We start from the raw sequence: 18,618 nt of genomic DNA on the forward strand, positions 1-18,618 counted from the left end.
TGCTGCGGTAATGAATTACCACACACTTGCCATCTCAAAACAACATGAATTTATTTCCTCACAATTCTGGAAGCTAGAACTGTGAAATCAAGGCATTGGCAGAGTCCTGCTTCCACTGGAAGCTCCAGAAAAGGATCCTTCTTTGCCTCTTTCAGCTTCTGTGCCTCCCGGTGTCCCAGGCTTGTGGCTGCTTCATTCCAGTCTCTGTCGCCACATCACCATCTCCTCTATGTTTTCTCTTCCTCTGTCTCTTAAAAAGACACTTGTCATTAGATTTGGGGTAAATCAGATAATCCAGGATGATCTCATTTCAAGATCTTTAACTTAATTTTATCATCAAAGACAAGACTGTTTTTCTAAGTTCACACTCTCAGGTACTAGGAGTTAGGATGTGGGCATATCTTTGGGAGGGACAATCCTACACGTAGGCCCCTCCCACTTCTTATGATGAAATTCCTTATCTACTTAGAGATTGAAATATTGGGCAAAGTACAGGCAGGGAGAAACAGAATTGGCAACCTTCACCACTACCATTATTTATTCCTATGTTCAAAGTTCAAAATACAATTGTTAAGTGCTTTATATGCTAAAGACCTGCTGAATCTTTTCACAGTCACTAGTATGATGAATCTACAAAAACAAATCAGTGAAGGTCATCTTAGATTGCTTTAACAGATAGGTGGTATTCTGGCTAAGGAAGTGATTCCTCCACTCAACCCTGAGCCCATGATTGGAGATATTTCAAACAGAAGCTGGTAGGTCATCCCCCGGCATGTCATAAAGAGGATTCTTGCTCTTGGTGAGAATCTAAGATTATCACCCAACTCAAATCCCTGTGACTTCTTAATAATTTTAGGATCTCAGACATGTGGGAACACCAGACACCAGTGGGTGGATTCCTTTTCCTTGAAGAATTTGCTCAGTTTCTTCCTTCTGCCTGGATTTCTTCCAACTTTCCCAAATTTCATTTATCTTTCATGACCCTCCCTAAGGACAATCTGTTCCAAGAAATTTCCTTGACTGTTCTGAGCCATGCCACACTGCTTTCTCACTCCTTTTCCTCCACACTTGTCCCTGGCTCCTATTTCCAAAATAGGACCATACTTATTGTGTGTTTTCTTACATTGTTTTGTTTGTTTTTTTCCTATATGAAAGCTCCATTTTCCTAATTAGAAAAACTCATTGAGGATGAAATTGAATTGCCTATGGGAACTCCCACAGAAATGCAGACAAGAGAAGGCAATGGTACCCCACTCTAGTACTCTTGCCTGGAAATCCCATGGAGGGAGGAGCCTGGTAGGCTGCAGTCCATGGGGTTGCTAGGAGTCAGACACGACTGAGCGACTTCGCTTTCACTTTTCACTTTCATGCATTGGAGAAGGAAATGGCAACCCATTCCAGTGTTCTTGCCTGGAGAATCCCAGGGACGGGGGAGCCTGGTGGGCTGCCGTCTATGGGGTTGCACAGAGTTGGTCACGACTGAAGCGACTTAGCAGCAGCAGCAGCAGCAGCAGTAGTCAGGCACGTAAGAAGTAAATACCTATAGAATTGAAACAGTAGAGATATGTTGAGCACTTAAATATCTTCCTCCACCTTGTCCTTTCTTCCTTAAACCTTGGTTATAGGTTAAAAAAAAAAAAAAAAAAGCATTTCCTAAGTATGTTTAGGCTACCCACTCCAGTATTCTTGGGCTTCCATGGTGGCTCAGATGGTTAAGAATCCACCTGCAAGGCAGGAGACCTGGGTTCAATCCCTAGGTTGGGGAAATCCCCTGGAAGATGGCATGGCAACCCACTCCAGTGTTCTTGCCTAGAGAATCCCCAGGGACAGAGGAGCCTGGTGGGCTATGGTCCATGGCGTCACAAAAGGTCAGATATGACTGAGCGACTAAGCACGGCACAGCATAAGTGTGTTTTTCAGCCTTGAGTGTAAAAAGGCCAGTCTGCTTCTTTACCATACTTATCATCTGACATCAGCCCTGCCCAGGACCCTGTGGCAACTGACTGTAAGAGCCATGAGCCATTGGTCAATGCAGAATATTCTGCTTTCATTTTGTTGTTGGCAGGGGGTCAATTCCATCTCAATATGTTGGTAGACCAGGAAGCAGAAGGACATCTTTTATGGGCCAGAGTTCTTACAAACAAACCCAAGTTTGAAAGGTGTGCCCTGACACCCCAGGGGAAAGGCAGTAAAGTCTTCTGACAAGAGAGACAAAGCTCCTTTCCAAAAGGAGCTTGTGCAAGTCCATCACTGACTTCTAAAACTTGAATTTCTTCTCATTTAACACTCCCCTTGTTTTTCCCACTTTCTGAACATCTATCTTCTCAGTTATTGACTCCAGATATATCACATGTTCTCCTTTTAGTTCAATTTTCCTTGAATTTCCTGACTATATTTCAACCTCTTTAAAGATCATTTGTATTTTTTTTTTCTGTCTTTTATAGTGTTGGCAACACTATACAGACAGGTGTCATTCACAGACTGCATTAATGAATTACTCTCTCTAGAGACTGGTGATTTAGATATTAAGTAGGAGCAGAGCTAACCCTGACCTTTGTAGCCCATACACACCTGCCCTCCCTCTGTCCTCTTTCCCCTGCAAGGCACATGGCACCCTCGTCTCCCCACCTCCACTTCAAACCCAGTTTGAAGATAGCTTTTATCCTGTGCATGACTATTTTTATTCAGATCACTAAAGTACCTGGAAATGGAAGTGTGAGTCACTTAGTCGTGTCCAGCTCTTTCAATCCCATGTACTGTAGCCTGCCAGGCTTCTCTGTACATGGAATTATCCAGCAAGAATACTGGGGTGGGTTGCCATGCCCTTCTCCATGGCATCTTTCTGACTCAGGGATTGAACCCAGGTCTCCTGCTTTACAGGCAGATTTTTTACTATCTGGGTCACCAGTGTGCTAAGTTGCTTCAGTCATGTTTCTGAGCCAACAGGGAAGCCCATTAAAGCCCCTAATTTCACCCCACTACAAATTTAAGTTAAGGTATAGCCCCCAGAGCATTTGTCTAGCCTCTTATATATCTTAATTCAAAGTTGGTATTTATAAAAAAAAAATGATGGCACTTTGATACCTGCAAGTCTCATACAACTTATCCATAATTTAACATGTAACTGTAAATTTACACTGTTTAATAGAGAAAGAATGAAGCAGGGCAAAGGCTAATAGAGTTTTGCCAAGAGAACACACTGGGCATACCAAACACTCTCTTCCAACAACACAAGAGAAGACTCTACACATGGACATCACCAGATGGTCAATACTGAAATCAGATTGATTATATTCTTTGCAGCCAAAGATGGAGAAGCTCTATACAGTCAGCGAAAACAAGACTGGGAGCTGACTGTGGCTCAGATCATGAACTCCTTATTGCCAAATACAGAGTTAAATTGAAGAAAGTAGGGAAAACCACTAGACCATTCAGGTATGACCTAAATCAAATCCCTTATGATTATACAGTGGAAGTGACAAACAGATTCAAAGGATTAGATCTTATAGACAGAGTGCCTGATGGACAGGAGGCAGGTGTCAAGACCATCTGTAAGAAAAAGAAATGCAAAAAGGCAAAATGGTTGTCTTAGGAAGCCTTACAAAATAGCTGTGAAAAGAAGAGACGCGAAGGCAAAGGAAGAAAGGAAAGATATACCCATTTGAATGCAGAGTTCCAAAGAATAGCAAGGAGAGATAAGAAAGCCTTCCTCAGTGATCAATGCAAAGAAATAGAGGAAAACAATAGAATGGGAAAGTCTAGAGATCTCTTCAAGAAAATTAGAGATACCAAGGGAATATTTCATGCAAAGATGGGCTCGATAAAGGACTGAAATGGTATGGACCTAACTAACTCTCTTAATACCTAGAAGATATCAAGAAGAGATGGCAAGAATACACAGAAGAACTAGTCAAAGAAGATCTTCATGACCCAAATAATCAAGATGGTATAATCACTCACCTAGAGCCAGACATCCTGGAATGCAAAGTCTAGTGGGCCTTAGAAAGCATCACTACAGGCAAGAGTGCTGGAGTGGATTGCCATTTCCTTCTCCAGGGGATCTTCCCAACCCAGGAATCGAACCCAGGTCCCCCGCATGGCAGGCAGACGCTTTACCATCTGAGCCACCAGGGAAGCCCAATAGAATTCCAATTGAGCTATTTCAAATCCTAAAAGATGATGCTGTGAAAGGGCTACACTCAATATGCTGGCAAATTTGGAAAACTCAGCAGTGGCCACAGGACTGGAAAAGGTCAGTTTTCATTCCAAGCCCGAAGAAAGGCAATGCCAAAGACTGCTCAAACTACTGCATAATTGTACTCATCTCACACACTAGTAAAGTAATGCTCAAAATTCTCCAAGCCAGGCTTCAATAGTACGTGAACTGTGAACTTCCATATGTTCATGCTGGATTTAAAAAAGGCAGAGGAACCAGAGATCAAATTGCCAACATCTGTTGTATCATCAAAAAAGCAAGAGAGTTCCAGGAAAATCGTCTACTTCTTCTTGACTGACTATGCCAAAGGCTTTAACTGTGTGGATCACAGCAAACGGTGGAAAATTTTGAAAGAGATGGGAATACCAGACCACCTGACCTGCCTCTTGAGAAATCTGTATGGAGGTCAGGAAGCAATAGTTAGAACTGGACATGGAACAACAGACTGGTTCCAAATAGGGAAAGGAGAACATCAAGGCTCTGTATTGTCACCCTGCTTATTTCATTTATATGCAGAGTACATCATGAGAAATGCTGGGCTGGGTGAAACACAAGCTGGAATCAAGATTGTCAGGAGAAATATCAATAACCTCAGATATGCAGATGACACCACCCTATGGCAGAAAGTGAAGAACTAAAGAGCCTCTTGATGAAAGTGAAAGAGGAGAGTGAAAAAGCTGGCTTAAAACTCAACATTCAGAAAACTAAGATCATAGCATCTGGTCCCATCACTTCATGGCAAATAGATGGGGAAACAATGGAAACAGCGACAGACTTTATTTTGGGGGGCTCCCAAGAATCACTGCAGATGGTGACTGCAGCCATGAAATTAAAAGACACTTGCTCCTTGGAAGAAAAGCTATGACCAACCTAGACAGCATATTAAAAAGCAGAGACATTACTTTGCCAACAAAGGTCCATCTAGCCAAAGCTATGGTTTTTCCAGTAGTCATGTATGGATGTTAGAGTTGGACTATAAAGAAAGCTGAATACCGAAGAATTGATGCTTTTGAACTGTGGTGTTGGAGAAGACTCTTGAGAGTCCCTTGGACTGCAAAGAGATCCAACCAGTGTATCCTAAAGGAAATCAGTTCTGAATATTCATTGGAAGGAGTGATGCTGAAGCTGAAACTCCAATACTTTGGCCACCTGATGGCAAGAACTGACTCATTGGAAAAGACCCTGATGCTGGGAAAGATTGAAGGCAGGAGGAGAAGCGGACAACAGAAGATGAGATGGTTGGATGGCAAAAGTGACTCAATAAACATGAATTTGAGTAAACTCCAGGAGTTGGTGATGGACAGGGAGGTCTGGCATGCTGCAGTCCATGTGGTTGCAAAGAGTCAGACACGACTGAGCGACCGAACTGAACTGAATAGAGAAAGAAAGAGTTTGCCCTGACCTTGACAATTCCTTTCCCCCAATAATCTAATTTAGGTGTTGAAGCCAGAACCAGGGCAGTGGTTGGACTGATAATCATTGTAGAAAGGGAGACAAAGCCATTGGTGTTACAAGAATTTACTGGCATTGTTCTACCCACCCTTTTCCTCAGTGGCTGTATATCTAGTCTTCACAGTTTCAGTGTTCCTGACTGTGAGTGTGATCTGTACTGTCTCTGTACTGAGACATGGCCTCAGTGACCAGTTCGAAACCAGCCCTGCAGCCATTCTGCCCTGTGGAGCTTCATCCAAATTTTATAACATCATCAACAACAGGAAAACCTTAAGCTCAGTTTCATTTTTTTTTTAAAGGCTAATTCATTTTTAAAAAAATTTTTAAAAGTTTAAGTGTAGTTGATTCACATATCATGTTAGTTTCAGGTATATAACACAGTGATTCAGTTTTATATATACATGTATATTCTTCCTCAGGTTCTTTTACCTTATAGGTTATTAAAAATATTCAATTTAGTTCCTTGTGCTATACAGTAGGTCCTTGTTGGTTATCTATTTTATATATAGTGGGGCATAGTGTTAATCCCAACCTCCTAATTTATCTCTCCCCCAAGGAGGGCCAAGTCTCACATTATTTGTATAGCAACAGTTCATACAGTGTCCTTCCTTGAGAGAACTATTTCTATAACTTGAATGGGCTCTCTTATATACTCACAAATCAAAGCTCTTTCAGGATTCAGTTGTCTTGTGATTGTTTGGGGGACCTGGCCTTAGGTTACATTTTCTTCCTCTCATTTGAAGAAAGTTCTTCCTCCTGCCTCATGAACCCGTCAGCAGATTGCTCACCTGGTGCCTCTATCAAGCATGTATCAATACAATGGTCAGTCAGATCAGTTTAGACCTTGGTTAAATGTAGTGGTGCACCTGTGACAAGGTTGTAATTCTTTGCCTTTGCCTTTGCACCTGACTGGGAATCAGGGCAGGTGCAAGGAAAATACTGAGACGCACAGAGGTAGGTGGAAGCAGAGCTGAGTCCTAACCATGGCCTCAACACACAGCTCTACCTGAGTCTCTGAAATAACAACAGTCACAGGGCCATGAGTTGGTGAGGCAAATGCAGCACTTACCTTTGGGTGTAAATTTTAGGGGGGCCCCCAAAACCCTGGTAATCATGATAAGTACTGTTTTAATGCATTATTTTAAAAAAGCAAAACTAATGCAAAAATCCATGATGAACAAATGATTAACATTTAAATAAATACAAGGATCAGTAGCTCAAATTATCTAAAGATTATTTAAGGGTATCACTTAGTCAAAAAAGATCGTCAAACAGCAGTTTCCTCAGCTGAAAATCAGACAAAAGAATAGGTAGATTTTTGAAAATAGTATTGCTGGGCTTGCTTCCTTTAAAGCCAGGAAAGTGAAACTATGGGGGAAAATTTTTTGTTTTTATTATAAATAAAATATTTAAACTTAAAATAATGTTGTACATTTAATATATGTGTTTTTCATGTTTCCCATGTTTTTTCAATTATTTTAATGATCTAGGGGAAATTAACCATTAAAAAATACACATGTATATCAGGACTCATATCTCCTTTGGCCTTAGGCTGCAACATAGGGACTTCCTCAATGGCTCAGTGGTAAAGAATTCACTTGCAATGCAGGAGACACAAGAGACATGGGTTTGATCTCTGGGTGGGGAAGATCCCTTGGAGGTGGAAACAGCAATCCACTCCAGTATTCCTGCCTGGAAAAATACCCCATGGATAAAGGAGCCTGGCGGGCTACAGACCATGGTGTTGCAAGAGACGAACATGACTGAGTGACTAAGCACACACTACATATTGCAATGTGGAGCACGCAGCACTGGTGGGATAAGTGTATCTGTTATTTAGGAATGTCTTCAGTGGATTTTTTCCTGTGTTTGTCATAGGCTAAGTAGGAATTTTCTATAAGCAATGCTTTCTGGCAGATAAATGTAGAAGCCTAATGTTCCAAGGTGACTGGCTAGTAAGCCTCCTTAGGTACACTTTCCTTCTCAAGCACTTGTGCATCTTCTTCTTTTTTAAAGCAGCTGGACAGGAAGAGGTACAGAGCATTTGGAGTTGCAGAATTTCTACTTTATTCCATTACCTGCCCCTTCATCAGCTGCCCTTGGCCCTATTTCCCTTTTTTCATTAATAGTGAATTTCAGTGAAAGCTCATCAATGTTTATCCTGATGGGAAAAATTATCTCAGATTTACCATTTTTTAAAGTGGTTTCCATTTCCCTTGTGTTATATATGTCAGGATATTGTAAAATACCAAGAGTTGTCAAAATAAAGGAATGCTTACAAACAAATGGGAGAGCCCCAAATTCCCCAAATACCATTCATTCTTCAGATCAGATTATATGCTGAGAATTCCAATACTGGAACTGTTTGGCCATTAAGGACTTTATTTTGTTTATAGAAATCTAGCTAATGCCAGTAAATATCATTGCATTTTCTAAACTGCTCCAAGCCCTTGCTTTTGCCTTTTAAAGCATCTACTTCTCTACTTCATTATCCTTAATTTTTTTTTCACTTCTGTGGCCAAGAATTACTAATAGCTTCCTTCAGGGCTCAGTGTAATGTCCCCTGCTCAGCCCTGGCAGGACTGCAGTAACAGCCAAGGTGTGTATTGCCACCAAGAAAGCAGATGCAGTCTTTGGATATGGGAGCAGTTGGTTACTCTCATTTCACTCTGTCTTGGAGGCTGTCCATATATTGCAGAAAGTACACTGATAAGTTTAGAGCTTGCAGAAGAGTGTGGTCAGGCTCTTGGAGTCTGGAAACCTGAAGGAATATCAGACACACCTAAGGCTGCTGAACCTATGGGAAAATTTGGGGGCTGTCTTCAAATAATTGAAATGGATTTAAGGAATTAGACATGTTCTAAATGGCACCCATGAAGGGGTTAGGTGAGTTCCAGAGAAAAAAAATTTTGGTCAATATGTAAACTTTCCCTCCTTAGTAGGTTGTTATTATTTAGTTGCTCGGTTGTGTCTGACTCTTTTGTGATCCCATGGACTGTAGCTCACCAGGCTCCTCTGTCCTCAGGATTTCCCAGGCAAGAATACTGGAACAAGTTGCCGTTTCCTTTTCCAGGGTATCTTCCTGATCTAGGGATTGAACCTGTGTCTCCTGCATTGGCAGGCAGATTCTGTACCACTGAGCCACAAGGGATGCCCACATCCCTGCTGCTGCTGCTAAGTCGATTCAGTTGTGTCCGACTCTGTGCGACCCCATAGACGGAAGCCCACCAGGCTCCCCCGTCCCTGGGATTCTCCAGGCAAGAACACTGGAGTGGGTTGCCATTTCCTTCTCCAATCCATGAAAGTGAACAGTGAAAGTGAAGTCACTCAGTCGTGTCCGACTCCCAGAGACCCCATGGACTGCAGTCCACCAGGCTCCTCCATCCATGGGATTTTCCAGGCAAGAGTACTGGAGTGGGGTGCCATTGCTTTCTCCGATCTATCCTTTAACTGGAATTCTTAATCTTTTGACTACGTCTACCCACTCTAACTCTCCCCCGACTCTGGTAACTACAAATATGATCTGTTTTTTTCCAAGTTTGTTTGTTGAAGTATAACACCATGCTAGTTCCTGGTACACGTAGTGACTCAATATTTCTATGCATTACAAAATGAGCACCACAATAATCTGGTTACAATATGTTACCACATGAAGATATTATATCATTACTGAGTATATGATTTCATAAACTATGAAGCTCCTTCATTTTGCAGCTGGAAGTCTGTACCTCTTAATCGCCCTCCTGAAGGCTGCTCTTAAGGCTACTAAGTTTCCAGGCTATTGAATTTTCCAGAGCAGGTGACAGTGTGCATATGACCTCTGATGAGCCTCTTGGTCGCAGATGGTGCTGACTCACATTTGCTCTGAAACGTATCTTTGTTATCAACCACAGATGTTTAGAATTTCAAAGTTAGGTAGAAGAACTTCTGGACAGATTGCAGGCATGATGAAGTAGTGGGAAAGGAAGCAGGGATTAAGGACAAACAGAGATGGACATTGTCATTTTTCCGGGCACTTCCTGGCATGATATTGGTGGACTACACGTCTCTGCAAACGTCCCATCAGGCTTCTGTTGTCCCCAAACCAGAGAAAAGGAGGAAGGATGGTTCCTAAGTCACAAGAGTGTTGTATCAAGGCAGAGTAAGATACCCACCCCACCCCTACACATACTCAGGGAAGGGATCTACTTCCTGCTTTTTCTCCCTCCAAACTGCAAAAAAGCCATCTTGCATATCCCTTTCTCTTTACCCCAGCTAGGACCAGATTGCTGACAGCTGACATACAGACTAACGTGTATGGACAGACCCTCTTGCTCCCTCTTAGGGGACAAAATTTACCTTTTAAGCCTTAATGAGTTTCTATAATTTCTTCTCAGTTCATCAGCAAGGCACATATATGTCCAAAAACATGACACATCATACATATTTATAAGATGTAAACTGGAAATAAACATCAAGTAAATTATATTAATCATACTTTTTAAAGTCTACCTAGTTCTTTTCTTGGAACCCAAACTGCTTTTTTAGCCAATTCTCTCATAATCTGTGTCTATTCATATAGGCTTTATTTAGTCTAAAGCAAAGTTGAAAAATATATACAGCAGTGTTTACATTAATATTATATGAAGAATCTGGTTTACTCACAAGAGTTAAGTGCCAGGGAATTCAAATTGCTCTCAGATAAAAAAAGAATGAAAAGAAAAACAAATTGGTGTTGGAGCTAAATCTGCCATTTTTGCTTACTCCAATCCACTTATCCTGTCTTAGGCATTTTAGCACTCAGTAAAGTGGAAGAATCTTTTTATTCAGAGATCTTGGAAAACTCCATCTGCAATGGGGCCTACAGGGATTTTTAACCTTATAATTTCCTGGGGCTCTTATATTTGGTTCAATTCCTGGGTCGGGAAGATCTGCTGGAGAAGGAATAGTCTACCCGCTCCAGTATTCTTGGGCTTCCCTTATGGCTCAGATGGTAAAGAATCTGCCTACGGTGAGGGAGACCGGGGTTCAATCCCTGCGTTGGGAAGATCCCCTGGAGAAGGGAAAGGCTACCCACTCCAGTACTCTGGCCTAGAGAATTCCATGGACTGTATAGTCCATGGGATCTCAAAGAGTCGGACATGACTGAGTGACTTTCACTTTCCTTTTTACTTTTTTTGGATTCTGACTGGTCCTAGTCAAGATAGATGCTGGGAGAAAAGTAGCAATGTTGTGAAGAGCAGTAAGGAGTTATGAGCCCCTGCTGGTTTGTTCTTTTTTGGTGTAACTGGCAAGTTACTTACCTTCTACACCCAGTTTCCTCATCTGTTAAATTACAAACAAAATCCCTGGGGATTTGTAAGGATGAAATAACATAACTATATATATATAGGCCCCAGAAAAAAAAAAAAAAAATTCCCCAAAGCCAACCACCCTAAAATACCCCAAGAAAACATCTCTGTTATATTAGCATGGAACCATAGGACTCTGTTTCTGAAAGGGATTTCATAGTATCTAGTCCAGAGGATTTTTTTTGGTTTTTGTTTTCCTTAAGCCATGGTCCTTTGAAAAGAATCTTATGAGGAACCTCATGCTTGAGATGAAAGTGGAGCTGGGTCTGGATGGAGTGGAAAATTGGACACAGCCTACCATCCCCCTTCCCTTCCCTGGAAGAGCCTGAGGCATCTGACACACCTTCCAGAGCACAGTGAGAAAACCAAACATCTGATCCAATTCCACCTTTTCACCAACGAGGAAGCGGCCCAGAAATGTGACATTGTTGTTACAGCAGTCGGAGCAGAGCTACCACCTACATTCCTATCACCCTTCCGTTCAGCACAATGAGAAAGAATACGTGGGAGGATTTGACCCAACTCTAAGTGCTAAAGACATAGGGTTTTAGTTCAAAATATGTGAACTTTTTTTCCTGTAGCAGATGATAATCTTTTGGGTGGCCCATTTCCATTTTCATGTTTATTTTTGAACTGTTTTTCATGCTACTGAAAGCATTTCCTGTGTGGTTCCAATATCTTCTCTGAGCCTTGAGGACAAATAGCAGCTGTGTAGGTTTCTATGAACTTTGACTATAAACAGCTTCACCCCCTCCTGTATCCTCTACTTTTGCCTCCTGTGATCTCTTCTGATGCTAAATAAAAGTCTGTGATTTCTACATGCTTTCACATTTGGGGCACTTTACTTCTACCTCTTGACCAGAGTATTCTTCAAGGCTTGTTAACACAGTGCAGAAATGTAAGCTGACTCAGTACAAGTTTGAAGTCAATGTATTTTCTTTTTGAGATAAGGCTACGTTTATACAAACAACCTCAAACTTTACTTGGAAAAGAAAAAAACTGTAAAGCAGTTTATGACTTCTGTGCTGTTTCAAAACATGGCCAGTTTCCTGTTAGGTGATTCATCTGTCTTTACGTTTCTGCGGAAAACTTAAAGTCATTTTAGTTACTTTCGGAAAAGAAGAAAGTTGAGTTGAGAGCTGGGATACTACAGGATTCTTCGTTGTCATGAATGTTGACCCTGAGTCCCCTAATGCTGACCTCTGTCTGCACTGCTTACCTAGGTTTCTCATTGCTTGGTCACGTCCACATCCCCTGGGAAGGTCTGGGGACTCCAAGAGGGTAGGCATGTCCTCTTGAAGGTCTCCCGCACAGCCGATTTGCTACCTTGCTCAAGATTGGTGCTAACAAAATGCTTACTGAAATCAGATGTTTATGATTATCATTGTCACTAATCTCACACTACTGCAGCTCACTAATAAAAAATATTGAAGGCAAAGAAAAAAATGTTTATTGACTGATCAGGAGACTTTCCTAGATGTTGATCAGGCATGTTGAAATCTCCACTTTAAACTCCTATACCAAAGGAAGATTAGCTTCCCTGGTGGCTCAGATGGTATAGAATCTGCTTGCAATGTGTGTGACCCAGGTTCACAATCTCTGGGTTGGAAAGATCTCCCAGAGAAGGAAATGGCAACCCAATCCAATATTCTTGCCTGAAGAATTCCATGGACAGAGGAACCTGGCATGCTACAGTCCATAAGGTTGCAAAGAGTCAGACACAATTGAGCGACTCTCACTTTTCACCAAAGGAAAATACATAGTGTGATAATATTCTACTAGTTTGAAAATATATATATATATAATTGAATGAAAGAGAACTATGAGAACAAAGCAAAAAGACCCCTGAGAGGCACTATAGCCTTCAATTTCCAGGTCAAATGAGCTCGGCTGGAGACAGAATGACTTTAGTAACACATATATGTAAGAATAGTTAATACTTACTGGGGACTTACTGTATTTCAGGCATAATTCTAAAGTGTTTTATGCCTCATATGTCATTTACTTCTCACAACAACCCTCTGAGACAGGCCATTACAGTACTATCTCCACTTTACAGACATGGAAGTGAAAGTGAAGTCGCTCAGTCATGTCCGACTCTTTGCGACCCCGTGGACTGTAGCCTACCAGGCTCCTCCGTCCATGGGATTCTCCAGGCAAGAGTACTGGAGTGGGTTGCCATTTCCTTCTCCAGGGGATCTTCCTGACCCAGGGATCAAACCCGGGTCTCCTGCATTCCAGGCAGACGCTTAAACCTCTGAGCCACTACAGACATGGAAACAGAGACTTAAATCATTGGTGCACAGTGATGGCAAGACTGTTACAGGCAGCGTGGCTCTGGAAACACCTTTACCACGAAATGACTGAATAAATGAAATGCACGCAGAAGAAAACAATGCTTTCATCATCATCATGCTTGTTTCTTAGATGATTTAGTTGAAGACTATGAGGTGTCCTTTATTTTCTGGGTTTTAGAGAAAGGTAGTGAAGAGAGATAAGAGAAAGCCATCAGAGCATTAACTTTTTCTTCTTGTCATGATCTGACACAGAATTTTATAAATCACTGATCTGTTTTGTTAGGGCCTGTTTCTGGGCATTCTCAGATTTCACTCAGATAATTTTCTCTGCACTAATATGAGGAAATTAAAGGTAAGTATTATTCCTGCTAAGATAGGTAGTTAAACTGAGGCAATAAAGAAGCCAGGCTTCAGGTCTCATTAGTCAGTCACCAAGTGGTCACTCGGCCCAGGCCTTCCTAGTCACAGCTCAGTTCTGTCCACTGGAAGCATCGCCTAATGTCCATAACCAAGATAGATGAGCAGTCTTGTTCTCTTTCAGGTTTGTGGATGGCTCCTAGAAGATCTTGATTTACTCTGGAGGAAATACTGTTTTCTTTTCCGGGGTTGGTTTCCTGTCATCCTGCTCCACCCAGTTGACCATGAACCAGCCAGACCCCGCTGAGGACCCGGATCCCAGCCCTGAACCCCTGTGTGTGGTGTGTGGCCAAGCCCACTCCCCCGAGGAAAACCACTTCTACACCTACACGGAAGATGTGGACGATGACCTCATTTGCCACATCTGCCTGCAAGCTCTTCTGGACCCTCTGGACACTCCATGTGGCCACACCTACTGTACAGTCTGCCTCACCAACTTCCTGGTGGAGAAGGACTTCTGCCCCGTGGATCGAAAGCCTCTGGTTCTGCAGCATTGCAAGAAATCCAACATCCTGGTCAACAAGCTCCTAAACAAGCTGCTGGTGACCTGCCCGTTTACGGAGCACTGCACCGAGGTGCTGCAGCGCTGCGACCTTGAGCACCACTTTCAAACGAGGTAGGGAGGGGCTTCGCTTGTGGCTCAGCTGGTCAAGAATCCGCCTGCAGTGCGGGAGACCTGGGTTCGATCCCTGGTTTTGGAAGAGCCCCTGAAAAAGGGAAAGGCTACCCACTCTAGTATTCTGGCCTGGAGAATTCCATGGACTGTATAGTCCATGGGGTTGCGAAGAGTCGGACGCGACTTTCACTTTCACTTTCTAGGGAGGGGCTGCCCCTCGGCCAATCCTGAGAAGCCCCGCCCTCACGGCCGCTGCTGCAAGGGCCGGGTGTTCCAAGGTCCCGGTGCTCCTGGAAATGCCTGTTTCTTTACTTTCTGCTTTGCAGCCAGTGAAAGGATTCATTCAAAATAAGAAACGGTTGAGGTATTCTGGCTGTGGTTCAGTGTGAGGAAACAGCACGTGGTAGAGTTGTGGGGTGTGATTGTGTGTATGTGTGGGTGTGTGTTTATACGGTTGGAAGGTTTTCTGGTAAAATATAAATAATATAAAATTTGCCATTTTAAGCATTTTTAAGTGTGGCTCAGTGACATTAAGTTTACACTGATGTAACAATCATCACCAATAACCATTTCCAGAATTTTTTTCATCTTCCAGAACTAAAACTTCACATCCATTTAAAAAATTAAAATAAACCCTCCTCATTTCTTCCTCTCCAGCCACTGGCACCCACCATTCTGCTTTCTGTCTCCATGAATTTGACTGCTCTAGAAACCTCATATAAGAAGCACTGTTCAGTATTTGTTCTTTTGTGACTGGTTTATTTCATTTGGGTGCATCTGAAATGTGAAAGATAGTGGAGAATCTAATGAGCAGCTTTCTCATCTCATTTTGTGAGGCCTCAGGTTCCCAAAAAGATATCCTAGAGGACATTGCTTGTCTTTTTATGTAAGAAAAAAAAAATCTCTCCCAATTTGGCCCATGATTTGCTCTGTACAGGAAATACCAAAGCCCAACTATCCTTTGAGAAGACACGAGGTATTTTCAACTAAGTTTCTAAGAGGAGAGATTTACAAAACTTTTGTCCTTCTAGTGATTTGTTCTGCAAGTTTTTCAGCACAGGTGTGCACACTGGGGTGTGACTGCTCCTGCTGGTGGTCAACACCAGCCGCTCCACCATCTACCTCTTACTTCGCCCACTCACATTGTGTGTTCCTGAGCGTACTTCTTGTGGACAGCCTCAGGGGGCGGCCCTGGGTCTCAGGCCCAGGAGTTCCCCTCTTAGAGCATCTAAGGTGTTTAGTAAGACATGAACAGTAATACCAGCGTTGTTTTGTAAGAGGAAATTTGGAAACTGGTGTTTATCTTGGTTCCTGTCGTAACAAGGGCTAGAGGCAGGTGCGGGTGTTTTGTTTTTTTTTTCTAAAGGTCACATTCCTTAAGCCCTGAATCTGAGTCTTTGTCTTTGGGGACATGCAGAATCTCTAACATGGAAGTTTGCATCCAAAGCACCCGCCTGGGTGTAATGCTTCACACGTGTTTTCCATAGTAATTATGTCAGTGAACACACTTTCCCTGCCTGGATGTTGAGCCAGGTGCATCTATGTCAGATTCGTGAATTGCCTCTGACCCTCTGTGATCTCAGGTGTGTAAGCTAGGATGTGCCTCTTGTCTGGTTGCCCGGAAGGAAGGATGGCCAGAGGAGAAGGGGCAAGGGAGTCTGTGTGTGACCTTTGCTGCAAGTTTTGCCTGGGTAGGGGAGGTGTTGCCTGCAGGGGTGTGGGTCTGGGGTCAGAGATGAGGTGGATGCAGACACATGCTGACACAGGGCCAGGGCCAAGACTGCAGCCACACCAGACAAAAGAGGTGAGTAGCAAGAGGAGAAAAGGCCCTGGGAGACCTCCCTGCCCCATTCACATGTTGCCTACTTTTGCCGTTTGTATAATACATTTGTGTTTGGGAGCTGTATTCAATTCCTGCTGCTGCTGTAACAAATGATCGCAAACTTAGTGGCTTAAAACGATGCTAAGTGTGTTACCTTCCAGTTCCGAGTATTCGAAGTCCAACACAGGTCCCACTGACGTCAAGGTGTTTGGAGACTGGTTCCCTTTGGCTCTGGGGAGAGTCTCTTTCCTTGTGGCCTCCAGCTTCCAGAGGCCCCTGTATTCCTTGGCTTGTGGCCTCTTTCTCCATCTTCAAAGCCAGCAGCCTAGAATCTCTCTCTCTTCTCTCCTTCCTCTCTTCCCCTTCTCTCTCTCTGTCTCTCTCCTTTCCTTCCATCACCACATGTCTTTCTATGACTCTGATCCTCCTGACTTCCTTATGCAAGGATGCCTGTGATGACACGGGATCCACTCAGTGAATCCACCTGCATAGTTCAGGTTCCTTTCCTCATCTCAGGATTATTTAGTCGCATCTGTAAGTCCCCTTTGCCATGTGAGGTGACACATTCACAAATTCTGAGGATGAGGAGGCAGACTGCTTTGGGGAGGGGCATGGTCAGTATTCTGCCCACTACTGGAGTTTTGCAGGAGATGGGTAGAGAGGACAGAGACAAGGAGAGAAATAGCACTCTGAAGAGAGAGAGTGAAAACACGGCAGCCCTTCCTCCTCCCCTCATCAAGCACTGACTTGGGGCCGAGAATATCCCTAAGAATTGGGATAAGATAGCACATGGAGCTGAGAGCAAGGCTGGAAAGAAGTGCTTCCGGGGGAGGTCTTCCAGGAGACTGGTGGGGTGGGGCGGGTGCGGGGGAGGTGGCTTCTAGGGTCTAGAGAGAGAGATGACTCAGGTGCACCTCAGCTGCCCACACTGGCTGCATGACCCCACACCTCCAGGAAGCCCGGGAGAAAGGTCTGCGGAATGCTCAGCGCATACCGAGATGTGCAGAGCTAATTGAATTCACATGTCTGAGCTGGGCCCTCAGAGTCTTTCACCCTCCCCTTCAGCAGCCCTCGGTGACGAGGGAACTCTCAGGGCAAGGTGTTGGGCCTCCACACTTGCTGTGACTCCACACTTCAGCTTCCTAAGTAGGTTAAAACCAACATTTCCAAAAATACGTTGAATTTGTTAGTCATCAAATGCTTAATATATACTTCCTTGCCTCCTGCTCCCTGAGCATTTTACTGGCCAGGATTCAGAAACCGGAGCTAATCTAGAACTTGACTCCAGAGCCCTCTTGGGCCCGGGGCCTGTGACCAACCAGTTCAGTAGACTACCTCTTCCTCCTCTTAGAAGAGAGGTTAAGATTAAGGCACTATTACTGCTGAGTCTCTTAAAGTAGGAAAACTCACACGTTACCAGGAAGCTGGTGTTTTCCTTGCATTCCGATACGAGGCCTCCAGGTCGGTGGCTGCTTGTATGGAAGTCTTGTCATATGTTTGTACTAGAAGACAAATTTATATTTATAAATTTTGCATTCTTCATTTCAGTATTTAAAATGTAAAGAGTTAAAAATATTTTATTTGACTGATGGTACTTTGATGAATATAAAGTAGTCAGGCTGAGAATTGACCTAAAATGGAGAACTTCACTGTAATTCTGGTTGATAACTACGGGGAGACTGACGTGGATCCACATGTCCTTCCAGGGGGTCCTAGAGAGCTAGCAACCCTGGGCTTCACGGGAAGCTCCCTATAGGCGGTTTGTCCGCCCGTGCAATGGGAATTTATTTTAGTTGACTCCTTGAATACTAAGCTCTTGGAGAAATAAATCACATTTAGAATGTTTCCATTGTCCCTTTAGTAAATAACCTGTGTTCAAGAACTATTTCTGCAGGGTCTCTGTTCACGGCCTATCTGGAGGATCATGCATGCTATGGTTATCAGGGATGCTGCCTGTTTTTCTGCAGAATTTATGTCATTTGTAAACATTGTCTTACTACTTCAGACCTTGGGTTGAATATAAATCCTAAAGTAAAGCATGTATGGGCAACTGTGGGTGTGCATGACTGGCTGGACCAGCAATGACTTGGGTGACTATTTTTAACTTCAGATTGAAGAGTTCTTCTATGGGAGTAAATCTAAGCATGTGAGCTGATGTTTGGAATCTTCTGGATAATTCTGTTGTCCTCTGCTCTTAGATGATTGCAGACTCCCATCATATGGGTCTACTATAAAGAATTCCCACGAGAGTGATGGGCTGTTGAGTGCAATGGCAGACTTCCCTACCAAGGGATATTGGCAGTGGGCGCAGTTGGGGCACAGCAGAGGGTCAATTCAGTGCACCTCTCTTGACCCAGACTGGCAGTGAGAGGGTGTGTGGAAGTGAAGCTTTTACTTCTTTGATCCTGAGTGGGCATTTTTTAAGTCTCAAGACTACATCTTTATTTTGCAGTATCATTCTGTGCATA

The 18,618-nt window shown here is 43.2% G+C and overlaps 1 protein-coding gene and 1 long non-coding RNA gene across 5 annotated transcripts in view; one reads left to right on the forward strand and one right to left on the reverse strand.

Moving 5' to 3' along the window:
- The window catches only part of LNX1 (ligand of numb-protein X 1), a 131,628-nt gene that overhangs the window by 5,717 nt on the left and 107,293 nt on the right, over positions 1 to 18,618 (forward strand). For all 4 annotated transcript variants that reach the window (XM_086405753.1, XM_086405750.1, XM_086405751.1 and 1 more), the window contains exon 2: positions 13,837 to 14,328. In XM_086405753.1, coding sequence (XP_086261879.1) covers positions 13,937 to 14,328 — 392 coding nt within the window. In that variant the 5' untranslated portion in view covers positions 13,837 to 13,936. The remainder of the gene's footprint in view (positions 1 to 13,836; positions 14,329 to 18,618) is intronic.
- On the reverse strand, positions 33 to 16,552 carry LOC147370679 (uncharacterized). The gene is made up of 2 exons (XR_015165414.1): positions 16,305 to 16,552; positions 33 to 250 (listed from the first exon to the last, which is right to left on the reverse strand). It is a non-coding gene; the product is annotated as an uncharacterized LOC147370679 (long non-coding RNA).

The sequence above is a fragment of the Bos grunniens genome, chromosome 6 (genome assembly GCF_055505025.1).
Source record: "Bos grunniens cultivar Pamir isolate PY7600 chromosome 6, Bosgru_T2T1.0, whole genome shotgun sequence".
Taxonomy (NCBI): Eukaryota; Metazoa; Chordata; class Mammalia; order Artiodactyla; family Bovidae; genus Bos; species Bos grunniens.